Below are 21,210 nucleotides of genomic sequence, written 5' to 3' on the forward strand. Positions count from 1 at the left end.
CAGCGCTCATCCAGCACGAGTTAATTTGCATTTGATGCCATTTTTATCAGGAAGCTTAGCCCTGGGGCCTTTTGAACCTTTTCCCGTTGTTGGAATCACACGCAACCTTCGGATCAGAAGTCTCGTTGGATTTAAGATTTCATTCTCCGCCACTCCTTCGCTCTCATTTATCCTGAGAATCTTTTTACTTTGTTCAGTTCTTTTATGACACTGCTTTGGGGTTTTGTAAAAAATGCTGCATTGACTGTACGTGAGATCCAGTTGGTCTCAGGGCTTTACCTGTGTACAGAGCCATTTTACTGAGGTCATGGCTTTACTATTGATTTTGTGCTGTGAAAGAGGGATCCTGAGGGAAACCCTGTGGACTATCAAATATGATGGATCGATGTGGTCAACGACAAGGGATTCAGAATTATGTGGATATCCCTTGACAATATCCACATCATACGGATGTTGTTAGCTTCCACTCTAATGTAGTTCTAGCAAATGAGGACAGAGGTATTCAGATTGGAACTAGATTATGCATAATCCTCGCAGATATGTTGTGTTACAAGTATAATGAATGAACCTGTATGTTGTGTATGACAGAATCCATCGCAGTGGGAAGAGAGACGGCCTGTACAAAGACAATCTGCTGCTCAGGGGCTGCACCATCCGCAACACAGAGGAGGCTGTAGGAATAGTCATCTATGCAGGTACACTGCTTCTTTCCAAACCAGGACTGGAAATGTCCACTACACTGTCATTTCCACCACATTTCAAATTATGTATTATGTCTAACAGTGCTCTTTTATCCAAGTAATTTCATCACCATCACAAAAAAGTGCTATTATTATTATTTTTTTATATATATATATTTGTACTTTATGCATACTTGGCAAATGATGCAGTTTTGTTAGAGATTACATTCTCTTAAATATTGTATTAAAAAATTAAATTTACCTTATTTCTTTTTTTCTTTACACACATCTCAAGTATGCAGTTTACTGACAAATTTGTTTCAAGTATACTAACTTTTGATTTAAAAGTTTTTTTTTTTTCAGATTTAATTTTTTTTTTTTTTTTTTTTTATAGATTTTTATGTTTACATACAAATTGTTTGATGACTGGACTGTTATTTTTACAAAAAGTGAGTGTTTTGCTTTGCACTGATTCTTAGGTCATGAAACAAAAGCGATGCTGAACAACAACGGCCCTCGTTATAAACGCAGCAAACTGGAGCGGCAGATGAATGTAGATGTGTTCTGGTGTGTCATCATCCTCCTGGTTATGTGCCTCTTTTCCGCCATTGGTATGTAATACTTCGCATTTTTTATAAGTGAGTTATTAATGCTTTCATGACTGAAATTTTTGTGAGGTGTGCATATAATGGCTATTTTAAAATGTCATATGTGGCTCATCTAAACTATCCATATAATATTAGTTACTATTGTGTTACTGTTTTTTCGTTGTTGTTTTAAACTAAAATGTTACATAATGTGAAGCTGTTTTGCAGATTCATCTGTTAAGAATAATCTTATCTTTTGCATCAAGTCCCAAATTAAAACAAAACAAGATGAAGTTAAAGTATTTTATTAATGTTTATTTCAGGTAATCTTGTTATTTTAATATATAACCCATTTTTAATTCCCTTTTGAGAAAAATATTTTTATGCTTTTTACCATGATAAAAATACTCCTTCGGTGATTGATTGAATGTATCTGATTGAGGAAGTATTTTAGAGGAAGCAGTGTTTTGACTGTTTGGTTTCCTTCAGCATTTTTAGATTCCTTGAACATTTTCAGTGAAAAAAAACCAAAACAAAAAAAACAAGATTTCATTTTACCATGCCTTATACAGTCAAGTGTTTGTCTCTGAAACCTCCTCTAGGACATGGCCTGTGGATGTTCCAGTATGGAGATAAGAGGCCTGTCTTTGACGTCCTGAGCCCAGAAGGAACAGACTTATCTCCAGTGGTCTCAGCCATTTATCTCTTCCTGACCATGATTATAGTATTGCAGGTGAATAGCAAGGGGAATGTTACCATGTGTTTCAGAGTAACATTGATGCTCCATATGTAGAAGAATTCCAATTCTTTTAGATTTAAAGTAACCATTCAATTAAATAATGACTCGCTTTTAATTTTGGATGAATGTTTCCTTTAATTGCCATCTGGTTTTAGTCTCAGCGGTAGTTGAAATGATGACCTTGCATGAAACTACAACAAACCTCTCTACTTCTCTTTTTCTCTGGTGCAGGTGCTGATCCCAATCTCGCTCTTTGTTTCCATTGAAATAGTGAAGATATGCCAGGTGTACTTTATCCATCAGGACATGGAGCTGTACGATGAGGAAACAGACTCTCACCTCCAGTGCAGGGCTCTGAACATCACAGAAGACCTTGGCCAGATGCAGTACATTTTCTCTGATAAGACCGGCACGCTCACAGAAAACAAGATGGTGTTTCGCCGTTGTACTGTGGCAGGAGTCGAGTACTCGCATGATGCCAATGGTTAGGATTCTCGGTGTCTGCAGTGCTAAAACAAAAGCCAATGTAGTTCTTTGCACACCATTAATTCTCTGTAAATGGGCAATATGTTGTATAAATAATAGGGCTGTCAATTATGTAAAATATTAATAGTTAATTACATGATATGCCAATTAATGTAATTAATCATAGTGATTACAATTAATGGCATATATAAAAAAACAAAAACAAATGAAGATCATTCAAAGACATGTAGCAGAATTAGGTCACACTTTACTTCAATTCTTACTATTAACTATGACTTTTGTCTCAATAAATTCTCATTTATAGTTAGTAAGGTAGTTGTGAAGTTTAGATATGGGGTAAATTATGGTCATGCAGAATAAGGCATTAATATGTGTTTTATAAGTACTTATAAACAGCCAATACACTTAATACGCATGCTAATGAGCAACCAATTAGTAGTGAAAATTGGTCCCTAAACTAAAGTGTTACCCACAGTTATTTTTGAAAGAAATTAATACTTTTATTCAGCAAGGGTGCATTGTAAATTTATCAAAATGAACAGAGATGACATAATGTTACAAATTGCTATTCCAATAAATGCTGTACTTTTAAAGATAGATTGCGGTTTCCACAAAAATATTAAGAAGCACAACTTTTTTAACATTGATTATGAGGAGAAATGTTTTTAAGCACCAAAACAACATATTAGAAAGACTAGTGTAAAAAAAATTTTTTTATTTTTTTTTTCATATTAGAATAGAAAACAGTAAATTTAACTATAATAAAATTTCAAAATATTATAGATTTTGAGCAAATAAATGAAGCCTTGGTGAGCATAACATTTAAAAAAAAATAATGTATTTAAAGACATTTAATCTTTTTTTTTAAACGTGTGTGTGTGTGTGTGTGTGTGTGTATGTATATAGATATGGATTTGATTGATTGCTTGCTTGATTGATTGATTAAATGTATATGTAGTTCACTCCATCTATAGCCTAGGGCATTTCAGATTAAACACTAGCATGAGGAAAAAGTGCCAGAAGCCTTAGGTCTTTCATGTACAGCCCAAATGTTTCAAAAAGTGTCTTTCCCACAGCGAGGAGGCTGGCTATGTACCAGGAAATGGATTCAGAGGAGGAGGACTGCACATCTCATGGTGGAACTCTCCCACGGCGGGACAGCGTCACCAGCCACCAGAGTGGAAAAGTGGTGTTGCGATCACAGAGCACCAAATCTCACCGTCGCACCGGGAGCAGAGCCGAAGCCAAACGGGCCAGCATTCTGTCCAAACACACTGCCTTCAGCAGTCCCATGGTTAGAAAACTTATCCTCTCCACATTAAGCTGTACATGTGTCGCTCAGTGCTTAATGATATTTGCTCTTTTATTTTATTGGTTTGACAGGAAAAGGACATTACTCCAGATCCCCAGCTCATGGATAAAGTCAATGAGTGCAGCAGTCAGATGGAGTTCATACGTTTTCACAGTCAGTCCCTGAACCAGATCCCCCCTGACCTGTGTGACGTCTTTGACTTTTTCATTGCTCTCACTATCTGCAACACTGTGGTTGTGTCCTCACCCAATCAACCCCGGCAGAAGGTAAGCAGACCAACCACCAGGAATGAACTTAAACTGACATTCGCAACCTATTTTACATCAGTAATGTGATGCAATTCAGGACATTCCGTTGAGAAGTCAGTGCAGAAAGTAAATAGCCAATTTTATAGTCATTACAATCTTGGTGCCTTTTTTTTTTTTTTTATCGGGTATCCTGCTTCACTAACAGCTGTAGAGGCCTTAGATATCAGTCAAATATAGGTTTGAGATTGAGATTTGATTTAATCTCAGAACAACTGAAGTGTCTCATGTCAGATTTTGATCACACACATTTCTTAATGTCTTGTGTGTGGGCTGTGGTGTTTTTTGGCCGCAGTTAACTTCCTTTGGTGGTTTTCTGCTGTATAGAGTTGGAGCAACTTCCTGTTTCTGTGTAAATGATGTTTATGGTCTATCCTTCAAATATGTAATGTTGCCCTCTACTAATTTATGGCATGAGAGGCCCTCAAAATCCAACTTGTCTGGAGCCATTCCAGCATTAACGCATGACCTGCATACTTCTACAAGTGTGTATGTAACATCAGGCAGATACTACGATCAAAGACTTGTCCTCCCTTCATAATATAAGTCTGATCTTGAGCTGAGTGAGTTGCATTTGGTGTTTGATTAAATTGATGGCTGCTTAAAGTTCTGCCGTAATTCATTTCCATTAACCTGCAGTTTCTCTATCACAATTTTTTTTATTTTTATGAATCCCCTCTTCTGAGAGTGAGTATTTATGCATAAATTAATTTAATAAATTAATTTAAAGTTGTTAAACACTATCTTAATTAAATCTTTAATAAATAAATAGATAAATAAATGTATAAATAAGCTTGAGTTAAAATGTAATGCGTCAAACCAAGGAACATCTACAAACAAATTAATAGCTCTTCTTGAACTCATTTCATTTTTCTTAAACCATTTTTGCGATTTTATTTTTAACCATTTTGTCTCAAGGTGATTATTAGTGGATTCCGTTCGCACCAGTGTTATTTTAGTGTCTAGTTGATATACTATTATAGTTTTTACTATTATAGATATTGTTAATTTTAGTTAATAGTTTTGGTTGTTTTGTTCTTGAGTTTGTGTGTTTTTGTCTTTTTTTGTTGTTGTTGTTTTTTAAATACGTTTGTATAGTTTTTATTCATTTTTATTTCAGTTTTATTTATTTTAATACATCAAATTAAACTAAAAGAAAATGAGATGTTGCTATGGAAAGTAGATCAAATAAATTTTGCATTTCGGTTACCATTTATTTTATTTCAAGTGTTTTCTTATGGTTTGAGTTAACTTTAATAATCCTGGTTCACACATGTGCCCTCATATTCTTATAGTAAAAAAAAAAAAAAAAAATCTTAATTGAATAAATAAATTTTTTAGTCTTCTTGTGAATCTTTCAATTAAAAATAAACGCCTCTTGTTTTGATATTTTATTTGATGCAATTGAGTTCAGAATGCAGTATGCTTAAGTATTTAAAAACTTCTTGAGGTCCTTGTATGTGCGGTTAAAAAAAAATTGACATGTCATCTATTATGGAATGATTTACAAATCATCCTCCCAGTTGGCTGCAGTATTAAATGCACACACATATTTAAGGAGTTTTGTTTTGACAAATGTTCTTTGGATCTTATCAAGGTGCGTCGCTACGAGTTGAAGTCTCCAGTGAAGACCATCGAGGACTTCATCAAGCGCTTCACTCCGAGCCGCCTGACGTCTGGCTCCAACAACAGCAGCTCCTCCAGTCTGGCCACCAACCGCTCGTCCTCCCATAAAGTGGGCTGCAGCATGCTGTCCTCCCCCTCAGCCGAGAACACGCTCACAAAGCTGAATGAGGAGAAGCGTCCGGAGCATGACCTGCAGCATGCCTTCAGCCCCGTCCCACCCAACTTTGATAAAACAAAAGCTTTGGCTCAGGATGAATGCGAGCTCAGATTTGAGGCAGAGTCACCAGACGAGGCAGCGCTGGTTTATGCAGCCCGGGCCTATAAGTGTGCTCTTGTCGGTCGTTTACCGGATCAGGTGACCGTGGAGCTTCCACACTTGGGCAAGCTGAGCTTCGAGCTTCTGCACACACTGGGGTTTGACTCCACAAGAAAGAGGATGTCAGTGGTGGTAAAACACCCTCTGACTGAGCAAATCACCGTCTACACCAAGGGTGCCGATTCAGTCATCATGGATTTGATCAGACCAGCCACAGGTATGCTGACATGGATGAGCACATTGTTCCCACACTTTATTTCTAGGGTTCAACATTTTGGCTGCATAATACAGATGCATTGCAGTGTATATTTAAAATATGAGGTTTACATAGTCATAGAATTTATAAGAGTCGGTAAGATGCATTTATTTGATCAAAAATAGTGTGAAATATTATGTAAAAATTATTTTTTATATATATATATATATTTATTTATTTAGAATAAACTGTTTTCTGTTTTATTATAATTTTTATAAACCAAATTTCTGTGATGACGGCTGAATTTTTAACAGCCATTAAACTAGTCCTCAAGGTCACATGATCCTTCAGAAATCATTCTAATATGCTGATTTAGTGCTCATGAAACAATTTTTATTAATATCAATGTTGAAAACAGTTGTGCTACATAATATTTTTGTGGATTTGTTTTTAAAAATTTATTTTAGGATACAACATTGTCAATTATTTATTTTATTATTTTTACAGCCCAGTCATTATAACAAAAAGAGCATAACTCATATCATCTTGTTAAAAAGTTCACCTTAGTTCATCTTATTGAAAGTTTGAAGCTGCATTTCTGACAGTTTCACTCCCATCCATCTTGTAGCTTCTAAAAGACACTTTCTATGAATTTCACCATCTATGGGTTTCAACTGTCTGTAACTTTTTGAATTATTCTTTTTATTTTTTAATGGCTCTCCTCTTTTATATTTGGAATTCAGATTAACAAACGCCTGGCATGCTGTCAAACCTTCCCCCTTATGAAATGAATCAAGTATTCTGGGTTAGTTTATTTTGATGTTCAGTGTTGATTATGCATTAGAACGCTTGTTGATCATACTAAAGTTTTAATGAAGTCTGTTTTTTTTTTGTTTTTTTTTTCGTGCCCCAGTTAGACGGCACATGAAGCCTATTCCAGCAGAATTAATGAATAACGGCTCACGGCCAAATGACCAAAAGTCATCTGATTTCTTCAGAACATTGAATGGCTAGATTTTTTTTTTTATGTCTCCAAGAAATTGAAAGCGAGTGAGCCACCATCTACTAAGAGCAGACAGTGAGATGGTGTGATTTTTCAAGGAAATGTTTTGAATTTTTCATGTCTTTGGAATGCTTAAAGTGGCCTCCAGATTTTGATGTACACTGTTGATCCATGCTGATAGACATTTGATTCCCACATAGTCAGCGTGGTAAGGGCAATATGTCCCCTTCACCCAAACATCTTTTGGATGGCTTCCAGATTGTTCTTGGCTCTTGATGTAGCCAAGGGTTTTAGTGGTAATAAACTATCCTAATGGCATAGGTAGACTAGCTTGTTAGTATTCCAGGCACGAGAACCGCTCCAGTGGCAGTTTTCTCTAAAGCTGTGTACATAAATGACTGAACAGAAGTACTACATGCACAGCACAGCCCTGTGCTTTATATCTAAATGTCAAGACGACAGCCAAAAAAAAAAGAGATAAAACTATGCCTCAGAATAGTTCACAAGCGGTCTGGTTGCTCATCTTTTTTGGAGGAAAGCGCAGAATAATCAGAACATGGACTTTTTACAGTGTTATTTCTTTTTTTTAGCAGTTTTTTAGTATGTTACAGATTAGAAAAGAGAATCATTTATCACTTGTTTCATAAAAACAAAAGTCACATTGTTGTGATGTATAACCCGAATTCCAGAAATGTTGGGACGTTTTTTTAAATTTAAATAAAATGAAAACTAAAAGACTTTCAAATCACATGAGCCAATATTTTATTCACAATGGAACATAACAAATGTTTAAACTGAAACATTTTACACTTATCCACTGAATGAGCTCATTTCAAATTTGATGCCTGCTACAAGTCTCAAAAAAGTTGGCACCGGGGCAACAAAGGGCTGAAAAAGCAAGAAATTTTGAAAAATTATTTTGCTTGGAGAACATCTAGCAACTAATTAAGTTAATTGACATCAGGTCTATATCATGATTGGCTATAAAAGGGATGTCTTAGAGAGTCTCTCAGAAGTAAAGATGGGCAGAGGCTCTCCAATTTGTGAAAGTGCATAAAAAGCTTGTAAAATACTTTAAAAACAACGTTCCTCAACGTCAAATTGCAAAGGCTTTACAAATCTCATCATCTACAGTGCAAAACATCATCAAAAGATTCAGAGAAACTGGAGAAATCTTTGTGCATAAGGGACAAGGCTAAAGACCTTTTGTTTGATGCCCGTGGTCTTCGGGCCCTCAGATGACACTGCATCACTCATCTGCATGATTCTGTCAGTAACATTACTAAATGGGATCCGGAATACTTCCAGAATCACTGTCGGTAAACACAATCCGCCGTGCCATCTGCAGATGCCAACTAAATCTCTATCATGCAAAAAGGAAGCCATATGTGAACATGGTCCGGAAGTGCCATTGTATCCTGTGGGCCAAGGCTCATTTAAAATGTACTGTTTCGAAGTGGAAAATTGTTGTATGGTCAGACGAGTCCAAATTTGACTTTCTTGCTAGAAATAACGGACACTGTGTCCTCCGGGCTAAAGAGGAGGGGGAGACCTTCCAACATGTTATCAGCTTTCAGTTCAAAAGCCAGCATCTCTGATGGTATGGGGGTGCATAAGTGCATACGGTATGGGCAGCTTGCATGTTTTGAAAGGCACTATGAATGCTGAAAGGTATATAAAGGTTTTAGAGCAACATATGCTCCCCTCCAAATGACTTCTATTTCAGGGAAGGCCTTGTGTATTTCAGCAGAACAATGCAAAACCACATACTGCAGCTATTACAACAGCATGGCTTCGTAGTAGAAGAGTCCGTGTGCTGAATTGGCCTGCCTGCAGTCCAGATCTTTCACCTATAGAGAACATTTGGGCCATCATTAAACAAAAAATACATCAAAGATGACCACGAGCTCTTCAGCAGCTGGAAACCTATATCAGGCAAGAATGGGACCAAATTCCAACACCGAAACTCATAACCTCGATACCCAGACATCTTCAGACTGTTTTGAAAAGAGGAGATGCTACACCATGGTAAACATGTCCCCATCCCAACTATTTTGAGACCTGTAGCAGGCATCAAATTTTAAATGAGCTCATTTTGTGCATAAAATTTGTATAATTTCCGGAATTCAGGTTGTATTTATATTACCTTAATATATCAATTGAAAAAGCTTTAAACGGGTCATATGATGCGATTTCATGTTTTCTCTTGTCTTTGGAGTGTTACAAGCAGTTTGTGCATAGATGAGATCTGTAAAGTTGCGAAGATTAAAATCTCAAACCCAAAGAGATATTCTTTATAAAAGTTTAGACCCTGCCACGCCTTCCTAAAACGGCTCATTCAAACACGCCCCCACATGTCTACCTCACAGTGTGGGAAAATTTGCATAACACCACCCCAAATGTGTATGCAGTGAAAGAAGGTGTAACTTTTATTCTCGCTGTAGTATTGTTGTTGCTGCCACCATGTCGTGGAGACACTGTGTGTTTCGTTGTGAAAGCGAAAGTACTTTGTTTGGCCTTCCAAATGAGTGCACAATTAAAAATCAGTGGTTAAGTTATTAAGAACACTGTTCCAGAACAGTACAATGCAAATATTCGAGTGTGTGCAGTGCATTGTACGGAGGACTGTTTCCTGATCCTGGGAGAGAGTAGCCTACAATGTGAACACTATGAATGGCTGTGATGTGAACACTATAAAGTGGGGCAATTCTAACGTCGCAAGGACAGTCTGGTGCTTCTGACTCACAGCCTGTAAGTACGTTTCGATATTTAAAGAATTTACTACTGACTATTCAAACGCGAGTTTTGAGCAGTGCTTGTTTGGCGTTTCAATGATCACAAATGCAGGCATGGTGTTATGTTTGCGCAGCGCAACGCATAAAAAGACCATATGAGTCATTATAATCAGTAATTATGTCCTCACTGAATGCAACAAATGCCTTGTTTATAGTGGGTTTTATTGTTTTAGTCTCGTTGCGCCGGGACACAGCATCACAACATGGTAAGGGGGGGGTAACATTTCCGTCTCACGCTTGAGGCATTCGGCCAATCACAATGCACTGGATAGCTGGCCAATCAGAGCACTCCTCTCTTCCCAGAACGATGAGCTCTCTATAAAGGCAGGGCATAGAGGAGCAACGATAATGTACAGTATGTTGAAAATGATGTGTTTTTTGAACCTCGAACCACGTAAACGCATTGCATTACACCAAATACACAAAATAATGTTCTTTTTAGCAACATCATATGACCCCTTTAAAAGCAGTAATGTGAAGTTGATAGTTTTGTAAAATGTTATATAACTCTTATGTTCAAATATGTGCATTTGAACAATATTTGTCTGTCACAGGCTACTGACTGTCTGACTACAGCTACTGGCTATTATTATTATTATTATTATTTTATTTTATTTTTTTTTTACACAAAGAAAAGGTTAGCAAGTTCTTTTAATCACACTAGTCTAATTGTTAACATGTTTACGAATGGCTATACATGTGCTTTTTTTTAAGTTTATAGTGAACATCTTGCCCCATAGATTTACATTGAAAGTGCATTAAAGATTTGTGCAGTTGAGATTGAGACTTTTTCAGCTATATGGACAATAAGCTAGTGCCATTGCAAGTAGTTATGTCACTTCCTCTTTCTGCCATGTGTTTAGCTGGCAGTCTGGAAATATGTTTAAAAACCTCAAGTTTATTAGTGTCCAGCCTATGTTGGCATAAAACTGCGCACACACGCAGACTGTGCCTCAGTACAGACTACGAGCTGTTTTACGCGCACAGACACGCGCTCTGTGTATATTCCTGTACTTTTGGAGCTAGAGCCACTGTTCACCTCTGGGTGTGGGCTTCCAATTAACACAGCAGACCAACTGAAGGTACAGTTGCTCCATTCAGAAGCAGTGGGATGTTTGCCATGCTTGTCTAATGACACAATGCACAAAAAACAGACTACAGGTGCCAGCCTGAGACACACAGCTTTCGAGTCTTTGACAAGTAAATTGTTACAACTTCATTGACATAAAGCTGTCTTGACCAGGCAACCATAAAGATCTGGAAAAACAAACAGTACCTATGTGTTTCCAGTCATTATGTAACATGTTAAAAAGAAGGACATAGACAAAAATGTTCCAAAGTGTGCTCCATTACCAATGTTGGAAAGGACACCATGTTTTGCTAAGGGAGTGGAATCATTTCCGTCTCGGTAATAAGAAACTGGTGCGTAATTTTCGTTTCTATGAGTAGCCGCCTCTCTGGTTAATTTTTTTGGGGTTTGTTGTTTTTGTGTTTGGTTTGGTTTGGTTTTTGTTTTGAGGGTGTTTTGTTTCTTTTTAGGCAAGCTTTAAAGGTGAAATAGTAGTTTATTGTGTTTTTTTATTATTTATTTTTTTTTTTTTTGCTTGATTTTCTCTTCTATGGCTCAGTAAAGCTTTCAACATTCTCTGCACATACTTTTACTTGCTTTTGTACATACTTCTGAAGCATAAAACTTTGGTTCGTAGGTCGTCCTACGTGGAGTGAGCTGTGGACATGAAAGAAACTACTTCATTTATGTTGCTAGTGGTTTGAAAATTCCCCACTTAACATTTTAAATACTGTTTCATATGTTTTGAAAGACTTTCATAAACTTCTCCTTTTTGCCCTTTGAAGGATCATGTCAGGGCATGATATGGGGATTTACTTTATCTATAGGTTTATTAAGAACATTTAATACCTGAGTCAATGCATCAGTCTCTAGAAAAACACGGCCAGTCGTCCCACAGTTGCAGGGGTGGTGATGAATCATTCTGTGAAAATGTGAGGTTTGGCACTCTCGCCCCCTCGTCTTGGCTGACGGTCGTCCATGTTGGGAAGTGATCATCCCAAACAGTTTGTTCTGCTCTTCCTGCCAGGAAGCAATGCACTGAGCAATAACACAGGAGCGATAAACCTCAAAATGCTCCGTAGCCAGCTTATCCAGTCAACCTGTCAAAACACTGTGCCATCTTGATTAAATCTAATGGCCTTGTTGAGAGAGCCAATGGCAACATAGAGAACCATCCTTGAAGAGGCTGAAGTGATTAGTTTTACAATTTGTTTTTCACACTGTCTGTGTTTAATATTAGTTTAATATAGAATATTTTGATGGATTGTCTAATTTTCTTTTTGGTTTTCTTTGTTTTTGTATTGCAGATGATTGCAAAGGAAAGCGACAAAGGAAAATCTTGTATAAAACTCAAAACTACTTAAATCTTTATGCTGCAGACGGACTCAGAACACTCTGTATCGCCAAAAAGGTAACATAGACTCTCAGTAACAATTAGAATTTTTTTTTTTTTATATATATATTACATAATATTGCTATATATTTGATATACCTTTTAATTTAATCTTTTATACAAATTTTTTAATCAATTGAGAGCCCTAATTTTTTGGTCATTTACACTTTTGGGTGGACTTTACTGGATAAAAACAAAGTGTTTGTGTTGAAAAAGTAAAAGTGTTTTTGCACCGATGGTTTACAAGTCTGTGAGATTTTTCCCAGAATGCTGATCTGTGTGAGAGATCTCTCACTCTCTGTCCATCTTTTTCTTATCTCTCTTCTTTCTCCATATCTCATGGATAGTAATATGCTCTCACTCTCTTCTCTGACTTGTTAACTCAGTGTCTTGAGCTCCTTGTGGGAGTCTGGTTGCCATATGATGTGATAAGATGTGTTGTTCTTGTTTTTTTTCCCCCAATTTTTTAACAAACTTTCACATGCTTCCTTGGACCTACTGAAGCAGATTTCTGCTGTCACTGACAATCAGAATTTTAACCAACAAAACGTTACTTTTTCCCCTTTTTCTCACTAAAGCCCAGCTGTGATCTAACACTTCCTATATAATTTTAATAAAAGTATGAATTCTATCTTTTCTTCTTTTTGGCATGCTTCATTATCACTGTTGCTAAATAGTCACCTTAACAGAAGGGAAGCCTTGAACAGCTTGCATACAATTATTTTTCACACAGCTAAGTGTGAATTCATACATAAATGGAGCTGCTTAAATTTTAACAAGCCTCTTATTGTGTTCGTTTTATTTTCTCCACCTGTTTGTATTTTTAAGCCAGCACTCAGAATACCTTATTGCATTCTTCTCTCTTTTTCCTTTTTTTCACACATCCCTTTGCTAGAAAAACTTTTGAAACAGTGTGACAACCAGTGCTTCATCAAAACTCATTTATTGCAAATAATGCTGATGTTGCACCTCTATCAGTGATGTGATTTGTATTTGTTTGGTCCAGGTTCTCAGTAAGGAGGAGTATGCCAGTTGGCTACAATGCCACCTGGAAGCCGAGACAGCCATACAGAGGAGGGAGGAGCTGCTTTTTGAGTCTGCATTACGACTAGAGACCAACCTCCAACTTCTGGGTAATAATAGTTCCTGAAGCACTCTTAGTCCATCAAGGACTAGTTTACAACTGGTATTAAAGGGATAGTTCACCCAAGAATGAAGAATTGTCATCGTGGAAGCTTCTGTCACAAAAACAAATTCCTCGTATGTGTAAACACACCTGGCAATAAAAGCTCATTCTGATTCTGATTCTGGTTTACTCACCCTCATGTCATTCCAAGCCTGTATGAGGTTCTTTCTTCTGCTGAACACGAAAGAAGATACTTTGAAGAATGTAGGTAACCAAACACTTACTAGTCCCCTTTGACTTTCATAATATTTTTTTCCATGGAAGTCAATGGGGACCAGCAACTTTTTGATTACCAGCATTCTTCAAGATATCATCTTTTATGTTCAGCAAGAGAAAGTAAGTCATTCAGGTTTGAAACAACTTGAAGGAGAGTAAATGATGACAGTATTTTCATTTTTGTTGGTACCAGACACAAGTGGGTATACGCATTAAATCTTTCTGTCTGTCTTTTCAAATAGGAGCAACAGGTATTGAGGACAGACTTCAGGATGGGGTTCCAGAGACCATCGCCTCTCTGAGGAAAGCAGGTCTCCAGATCTGGGTGCTGACAGGAGATAAACAAGAGACTGCCATCAACATTGCCTATGCCTGCAAACTGCTGGACCCAGAGGAGGAGCTAATCACTCTTAATGCTGACTCACAGGTATACCCAGCATGTACTGCTGCAGTCTCTCCTCATGGGCTCTGCTCTTTCTCCTCACTTCCTTCTCCCTCTGAATGCTGACTGAGTGAGACTCGGGCTACATCTAATGACTGTTTTTAGAAACAATTGATTTGATGATTACTTCTGCAGTTAATCATATAGTCAGATTCCTCATCTCCAAACAATATGAAGTTGAAGGCCACAAATAATCACTAAACTGAATTTGAGAACCAATTTGTTTAAATTTGAAATGTTTGAAAGAATTGATTTGCCTGAAGTGTGTTTCACACATGCCTTATTAAAAAAGTAACTGTTACTCTCAGGCTGCCCATTCCAGCTGACAACTTGCCTGCAATCACAGAATTTGGAAAATGTTTAATATCAGTTCTCACAAGGGCTTGAAAGCCTTTTATAATTCTATTATATCTTTGGTGTAGATTCTGTTTGATCTTGTATTTAATTATTTATTCTCTGATTTGATTATTGTTCTTGTTTTGCTTTTTGCAACCAGGAATGACAGAAATGTCTGAAGGTATTGCCCATAACTTGTAGGCCTGATTGTTCCAGTTCCATTTCTTTCTTTTTTTTTCCCTCACCCGTCTGTCATATGAGTGTTTTTTTCCACTATGGGCAATTTAATCTCCCAAGGGCTGATTACTTATTTTTTAAATAATATTATTATTATATAACTAACTAATCCCAACACTATTTTTCTCTTGGGATTGCTCTGTTTATCCTTCTTTGTTATTTGTTTAGTTAGTTTAATTATCGCCAACTGCTGTTAAGATTTTCTGTTTTTACACTGACAGCACTGAGAACAAAAGCAGCTAAGCACTGGCACACATTAAATTATGTAAAAAATTAATGTTGATTAATTTTCAAGTTCTAATTAAATAAATATTCATATTAATTCAATTGTAGCGTGTTACTTGAACCCATTAACCAGGACTCGAACATGGGACGTCCAAAGCGCAATGTTACTACTGTATATGTTGACGCGCTGCCCACAAGGCTATCAGTGCCAACAACACTTTATCTTCAAATTAAAGTCAGTCATGACCATTTTTATATTCATGGGATATTGCAGTGTTTACCGGTATTATAAATAATTTGCCCATGCACAGAATTTTTAGATTTGTGTGCCCTCATAATCTTACAAAAAATCTCATAAAAATAAAAGACGTTTTAAATAGTTGTTGCATATATTGGCTTTTTATCAGCTAACCTTCTCTCTAAGATATCAGCCATCAAAAGTCCATATCTGTCCACCACAAATGAAAATATTTTGTAAGGTAATTTATTTAGACCTAAAGGACCAAAAGTGTCCATATATCAAAAAAACACCCATATATCAAACTATTTGCGTATTCCCCTGCATGTCCACTTTTAGACAGTGGGTGTTTCCCCCACAGAACAGCTGAACTGGCTTGAATGAGCTCTCATGTTTCATTTTGTCTCCTTGGAGAACACGTGAAGCATCCACATGAGTTTTTTTGTTTTGAAAAACCACACAGGCAAAGAGCTGTCATACTGGAATGTCTTAATCACCGACTTGCTGTATTAGTCAGAACTTTTTCTTTGCTTAAAGGGATAGTTCACCCAAAAATAAAAATGGTCATCATCATACTCTCGCCCTCGCGTCATTACAAAGCTGTATGACTTTTTCTTCTGTGGAACAAAAGAAGATATTTCAAAAAATGTTGGGAACCAAGCTGTTTGGATTACTTTTGAACCAAAAAGAAGACATTTTGGGAATATCAGTCTCAGTGATTTTTATGTTTCACTGAAGAAGGCAGAGGTTTGGAATCACATGAAGGTGACTAAACAATGACAACATTTTCATTTTTGGGTGGAGTATCCCTTTAATAAAAGTGATTTGGTACAGTAAATGTGTTATATAATTTATACCATAATTGTGATCTGTTTTATTGCATTTCTGAGCAGAGTAATCTTTTTTTTTTTTTTTTTTTTTTTTTTTTTTTCTCTGTTTGCCAGATGTTGTCTAACTCTCATGAGATCTTTGTCCTTTTATGACCTTCCTGATTTTTGTGTTTGAATGTGAACTCTTACTAGGAGGCCTGTGCTGTATTGCTTGAGAACAGTCTGCACTACATCCAGGCCAAGTTCCTTTGCAACCCTCGACCAGATCCTCAAGCAGCTAGAGACTATGCTGGCATCAACTTCTCTTCTCCGGTGTGTTCCCCGGCCTCCTCTGGCCACTCCAGCCCCTTCCTGGTGCACCGGCTAGGGCTGGTGATCGATGGTCGAACCTTGGCCTACGCACTGGACAAGAGTTTGGAGGACAAGTTCCTGGCCGTGGCTCGAAGTTGCCGGTCCGTTCTATGCTGTCGCTCGACACCCCTGCAGAAGAGTATGGTGGTCAAGTTAGTGCGTAACAAGCTCAAGGTCATGACGCTGGCAATAGGTAAGTGGTGGATTTGCTTGGTCGTTTTTAATGTAGTGTTTGTTGCAAATGCTTAATCTCAAGCGAGTGTTTAACAGCGTTTCGTTTAGCTGAATTTGTTGCATTAAAAAAAGTTTTTAAAGCCCAGTCTACAATTGATGACCCTCTAGTGGTCATAAACTTCACACAACTGCAGCTAAGATGATGCACACAAATGAACTTCACTGCGTTACACAGTAATGCTGGTGGTTGCGTTTAAAGGAATAGCTTGCCCAGAATTGAAGATGGTATCATTTACTCACTCTCACGTTGTTTCAAGAGTTTTCCATGCAATTGCATAAACAGAGACTGAAGCCTTGAAAGCACACTAATGAGAACCATTGAAATAGTCTATGTGAGTAAAAATTGTCAATCCAACAAAGTCTATCCTTATAATTGAAAGATTTTTTTTATTTTATTCCCTTCTTTCAAAAGAAAACATGATCTATTTGGACATTACCTTTCAAAAGCTTTTTGAATTTTTTTCTCAGAAATTGTTAAATTGATCAAAAGTGATGATAAAGACATTTAAATCGTGACAACTCTCTGAACATTTTAGCATGGTGATGGATATGACGATGTTAATGTATTTGGTCTTGGCGGAATAGATCTGCGACGCTGCTGCTGTTGGTTATTGCTGTAGTTGTCGATTATTGCTGCTGCAAGCAAGTACAGGAACGTGCTAGTGCCAATGCATATGGCGATACGGTGCCATGATTATTTAAGACATACTGCTGCTGCACAAATAGCATATAAAATAACCCATAGCAGATCTATACAGATGGAGCTGGGGAAGGTGGAGGGTTTCAGAGAAACTCTGAAAGCGCGCTGCAGGAATCTCAAGTGAATGCTGGCCAACCATGTAAATGCAAAGAAGTAAGCTTATTGGCTGCATATGCAGCATGAACCAATCAGCTTGTGCCAAGTCATTTAACTCTCTGAATATCATCAGTAAAGTTAATAACCCGTCAGCCCGCGCCATCTAGAGCTTCATGTCTGAACTGTATATTTATATCACTGGGAAAATATTTTATTCAGAAAGTCCATTCATACATGTTTTTAAAAAGGACTTGTGAGGGGGAAAAAAGTAAGGTTTTCGCCTTAAAATCTTTAAATATGCCCAAGTTGTTCTTGACTGGTAGCAGTGTTTTTAAATGATTCACAAAGCTCATGTGAATGATTCCTCACTGAATCTAGCACTGGAGTTCAGCTCACTGATTCAGTTAGAAGATTATCAGTGCATAATAATAACTTTTCTGAAACATTTGCATCCTTTTTGAAGCTGTAATTGCATGGAAAATTGAGACCAGTACAAAATATGTCCTCAAATGGGTTTGAGAAGACAAGAGGGAGAGTAAAGGATTACTGAATTCTCATTTTTGCTTGAACTGTCCCTTTAAACAATAACTGGTTGTTTCTTTATAAGACGCACAAAATGGGTAGCATAGATGTTCTTTTTGTTGTTTCTCATACTTTTTGCTTTGCAAGTTGAATTTGGAGATTAATGGTCCCCGGTGTTGCCAAGTAAACATTTCAGTGGTGACTGGACAGCACGTGTCTGTCCTTTCCCCAGCGCAGAATGCCACATTTACAAGCCTACGCAGCACTCAGGCTAATTATCCAGATGGCTTTAGGGAGAGGGAGAGATGCAAGGTGCATCAAGACTGAGCCACCTGCCTGCAGAAAGAGCGGGTTACCTCAGGTCATTCCCCCCGCCTTAATAAAGATTTTGTAATTCATTTATGTCTCATGGAAAGACAGGAGTAGGTTTTTTTTAAACATTAACACTGTCATTTTGGAAGAGAATGAGAGAGGGAGTGCTCCGACGACCCTCAGTGGTGCTGTAAATAAACTCCTTTGCCTCGAAATTGACAGACTTCATTACAGAATGAATCAGAGCCTTGCCGTCTTCACCGCATGACTCTAATGAACGGACATTTATGGTGTACAGACACGTTTGCAGCAGATGTTACTGGTTCTCACGCTAAGCATATTTGCTTTGTTGGTGTACTTCAAATAAAGGTGGTCTTGTTGAATTTGGCTGCCATGTTTGTTTGTTTCAGTTTGGACAAAGGCGACTGACGGTCTCAGCAGGCTTTTACTTTTCTATATACTTCAAAGCCTACTAGCTTTTTAGCTTGAAAGTCAGCTTTTGATGATAGCTTGGGGTCAAGTCAGCACTGCGCCTTATGCCTCAGGCAACAGAGGATGATTTTAAAAACCACCTCAAGGCAAATTCAAAGGTCCAAGATAAACACTTTTGAACACGTATTATGTGTTATCTGAAGTACACTCTGCCTCTCACCATACAGACATTTCAGACAGAATGTTGTCAATTTACAGTTCATACTCGTGTAATTGTTGTCTTTATTTTTATTTTTTATTTTTTGTCAAAATGGCCACACCTTTCATTCTCATGTTTATATACAGGGGCGGTCAGACTAGATTTTAATTATTAAAAAATGCAATTTTTTTTGTGCCTATTTTATTTTATTTTATTTTAGCTCTAACTCCTCCAGGAGCCCTTTTTTAGTGATATCCTCCAAATTTGCTGTAGTCCTTCAGTCCGTTTTAGCTCTGGGTGTTTTTTAATGTCTAACTCGACTAAGTTTTCCTGTGATCAGATATTTTGAAATATTATGTCTCTGTTCTGACTTGTTTGTGCTTATTTATTCTAACTGTTTGGACTGAGGCTTTTCATGCAGCTGACAATCAAAAATATTCAAGAGTTATGAATGTTTTGAGTCGGTTTCATAATGTTAATGACTTCACACTCCAACAATCAAACACAAACAACCTTTTATCCTGCTCCAACTATTACTCTGCTTACTGCTATATAACCATTAAGTGAAGATTTTTTTTTTTTTTTAACTTTCAGATAGCTCTTAAAGCCAACATTTTTGTCTTTATACCCTTTTCTGTTTGAGGTTTCAGTTTAATAGTTTAACAGTGTGCCTCATTTAGTTTAAGTAGGGCTTAATTGAAGTTTAAAACTTCAATTATATAGAACAAGATGAAACAAAGCCAGAATATTTGATTTAGAGTCAAGAACTTAATTTGAAGCGTTTAGATGCTTTGCTAGTTGAACATTCCTATACTAATTTGCAGCTCAGACTTAAACTTGAACTGATGAATGGAATGCAAAATTTAGCATGATTTCCCCCTCTTTGGGTTCCTGTGTGATCTTGACTTTAAGCATTTTTCCGATGTGTGAAAGATGACATTGATGTAAAGTCATGTCACCCTGCTAATGCACTGTGTCATTCCAGTTAATTTCAGAAACCGCAGCTTGTTTCTGGGCTCTTTTGCAGATAATTTATGTTTATTTTTGCCAGCAGAGCACTTTGCTGTTGATGCAATGTTTGCATTAATGCAGGCTGACATTGTGCAAAGTGAAACGGAATTGATAACTCACTTACCTCTCTTTCTCACCCTCTTTTTGTCTCTGTTTTTTTCATTCATCCTAGGTGACGGAGCTAATGATGTTAGTATGATCCAAGTTGCTGATGTAGGGGTGGGGATCTCTGGACAGGAGGGCATGCAGGTAAGGAGAAACTGAAAAGATCAAGGGGAAGTAATGCTGATAAAGGTGTTTGAAAGGGGATGGTGGAGCCATACGTTATGGCCGCACTTTACACGCTGCCTTAAGTGTAAAGTATAAGAGGAATGAACATTGCAAAGCAGGACTGCAGAGTTAATGCACCAAGGTTCTGGATATACATAATTCATGTTTTATGAAGATGTTTTGGCCAAGATACGGAGACAGCCTGTACTCAGACAGTTAATAAATGGTACCTTGCACCAGTGGTTCACGACCCAATTATGAGTTGCAGTCTCTTCTGATAAGGTCAGCAACAGGGAAAACAACCCTAAATACAAATAATTAAATGCTGTTAACCATATTATTGAGAATAGTTATATATTTACAGCATAAATTGCACAGTTTGAGCACACAATTTATAACCTGTTTGTTTTTGTTTTTATATTATATTAATGTACAGTGCTAAATAACTATCACAATATGATTTTATGTGCTTGACACATCTGACAAATGCTGCAGTCCTTATGATATTATTTTTAATAGTCTTTTGCTCACCAAGTCTTCATTTATTTGACCAAAAATACTGTTAAAAACAGCAATATTTTTCTGTTTTAATATATTTTAAAATGTTATTTATTGTTGCTTAAGGAACCGTTCTTCTCAATTAACTATTGTTGGCTGCTAACTATTTTTACGGAAATAGATTTTTTTTTCTGTATTTTTTGATGAATTGAATATTCAAAAGAACAGAAGAATGTTACTTTTGTAACATTATAATTGTCTTTACTATCACTTTAGATGAGTTTAATGCATCCTTTTTGAATAAGTATTATTTTCCTTTAAAAAAATATCTTACTGACCCCAAAATTCTGAATGGTAGTGTACTTGTT

General features: G+C 37.0%; 1 protein-coding gene across 1 annotated transcript in view; it reads left to right on the top strand.

Moving 5' to 3' along the window:
• Window positions 1–21,210, top strand: part of atp10a (ATPase phospholipid transporting 10A) — a 51,471-nt gene that overhangs the window by 15,451 nt on the left and 14,810 nt on the right. Inside the window, exons 4-15 of the mRNA XM_058779153.1 lie at window positions 589–695; window positions 1,160–1,291; window positions 1,870–2,000; window positions 2,238–2,490; window positions 3,569–3,786; window positions 3,876–4,070; window positions 5,707–6,268; window positions 12,422–12,525; window positions 13,514–13,640; window positions 14,152–14,336; window positions 16,410–16,761; window positions 20,247–20,323. Coding sequence (XP_058635136.1) covers window positions 589–695; window positions 1,160–1,291; window positions 1,870–2,000; window positions 2,238–2,490; window positions 3,569–3,786; window positions 3,876–4,070; window positions 5,707–6,268; window positions 12,422–12,525; window positions 13,514–13,640; window positions 14,152–14,336; window positions 16,410–16,761; window positions 20,247–20,323 — 2,443 coding nt within the window. The remainder of the gene's footprint in view (window positions 1–588; window positions 696–1,159; window positions 1,292–1,869; window positions 2,001–2,237; window positions 2,491–3,568; window positions 3,787–3,875; window positions 4,071–5,706; window positions 6,269–12,421; window positions 12,526–13,513; window positions 13,641–14,151; window positions 14,337–16,409; window positions 16,762–20,246; window positions 20,324–21,210) is intronic.

Source organism: Onychostoma macrolepis, chromosome 06, assembly GCF_012432095.1.
Source record: "Onychostoma macrolepis isolate SWU-2019 chromosome 06, ASM1243209v1, whole genome shotgun sequence".
Lineage (NCBI taxonomy): Eukaryota > Metazoa > Chordata > Actinopteri > Cypriniformes > Cyprinidae > Onychostoma > Onychostoma macrolepis.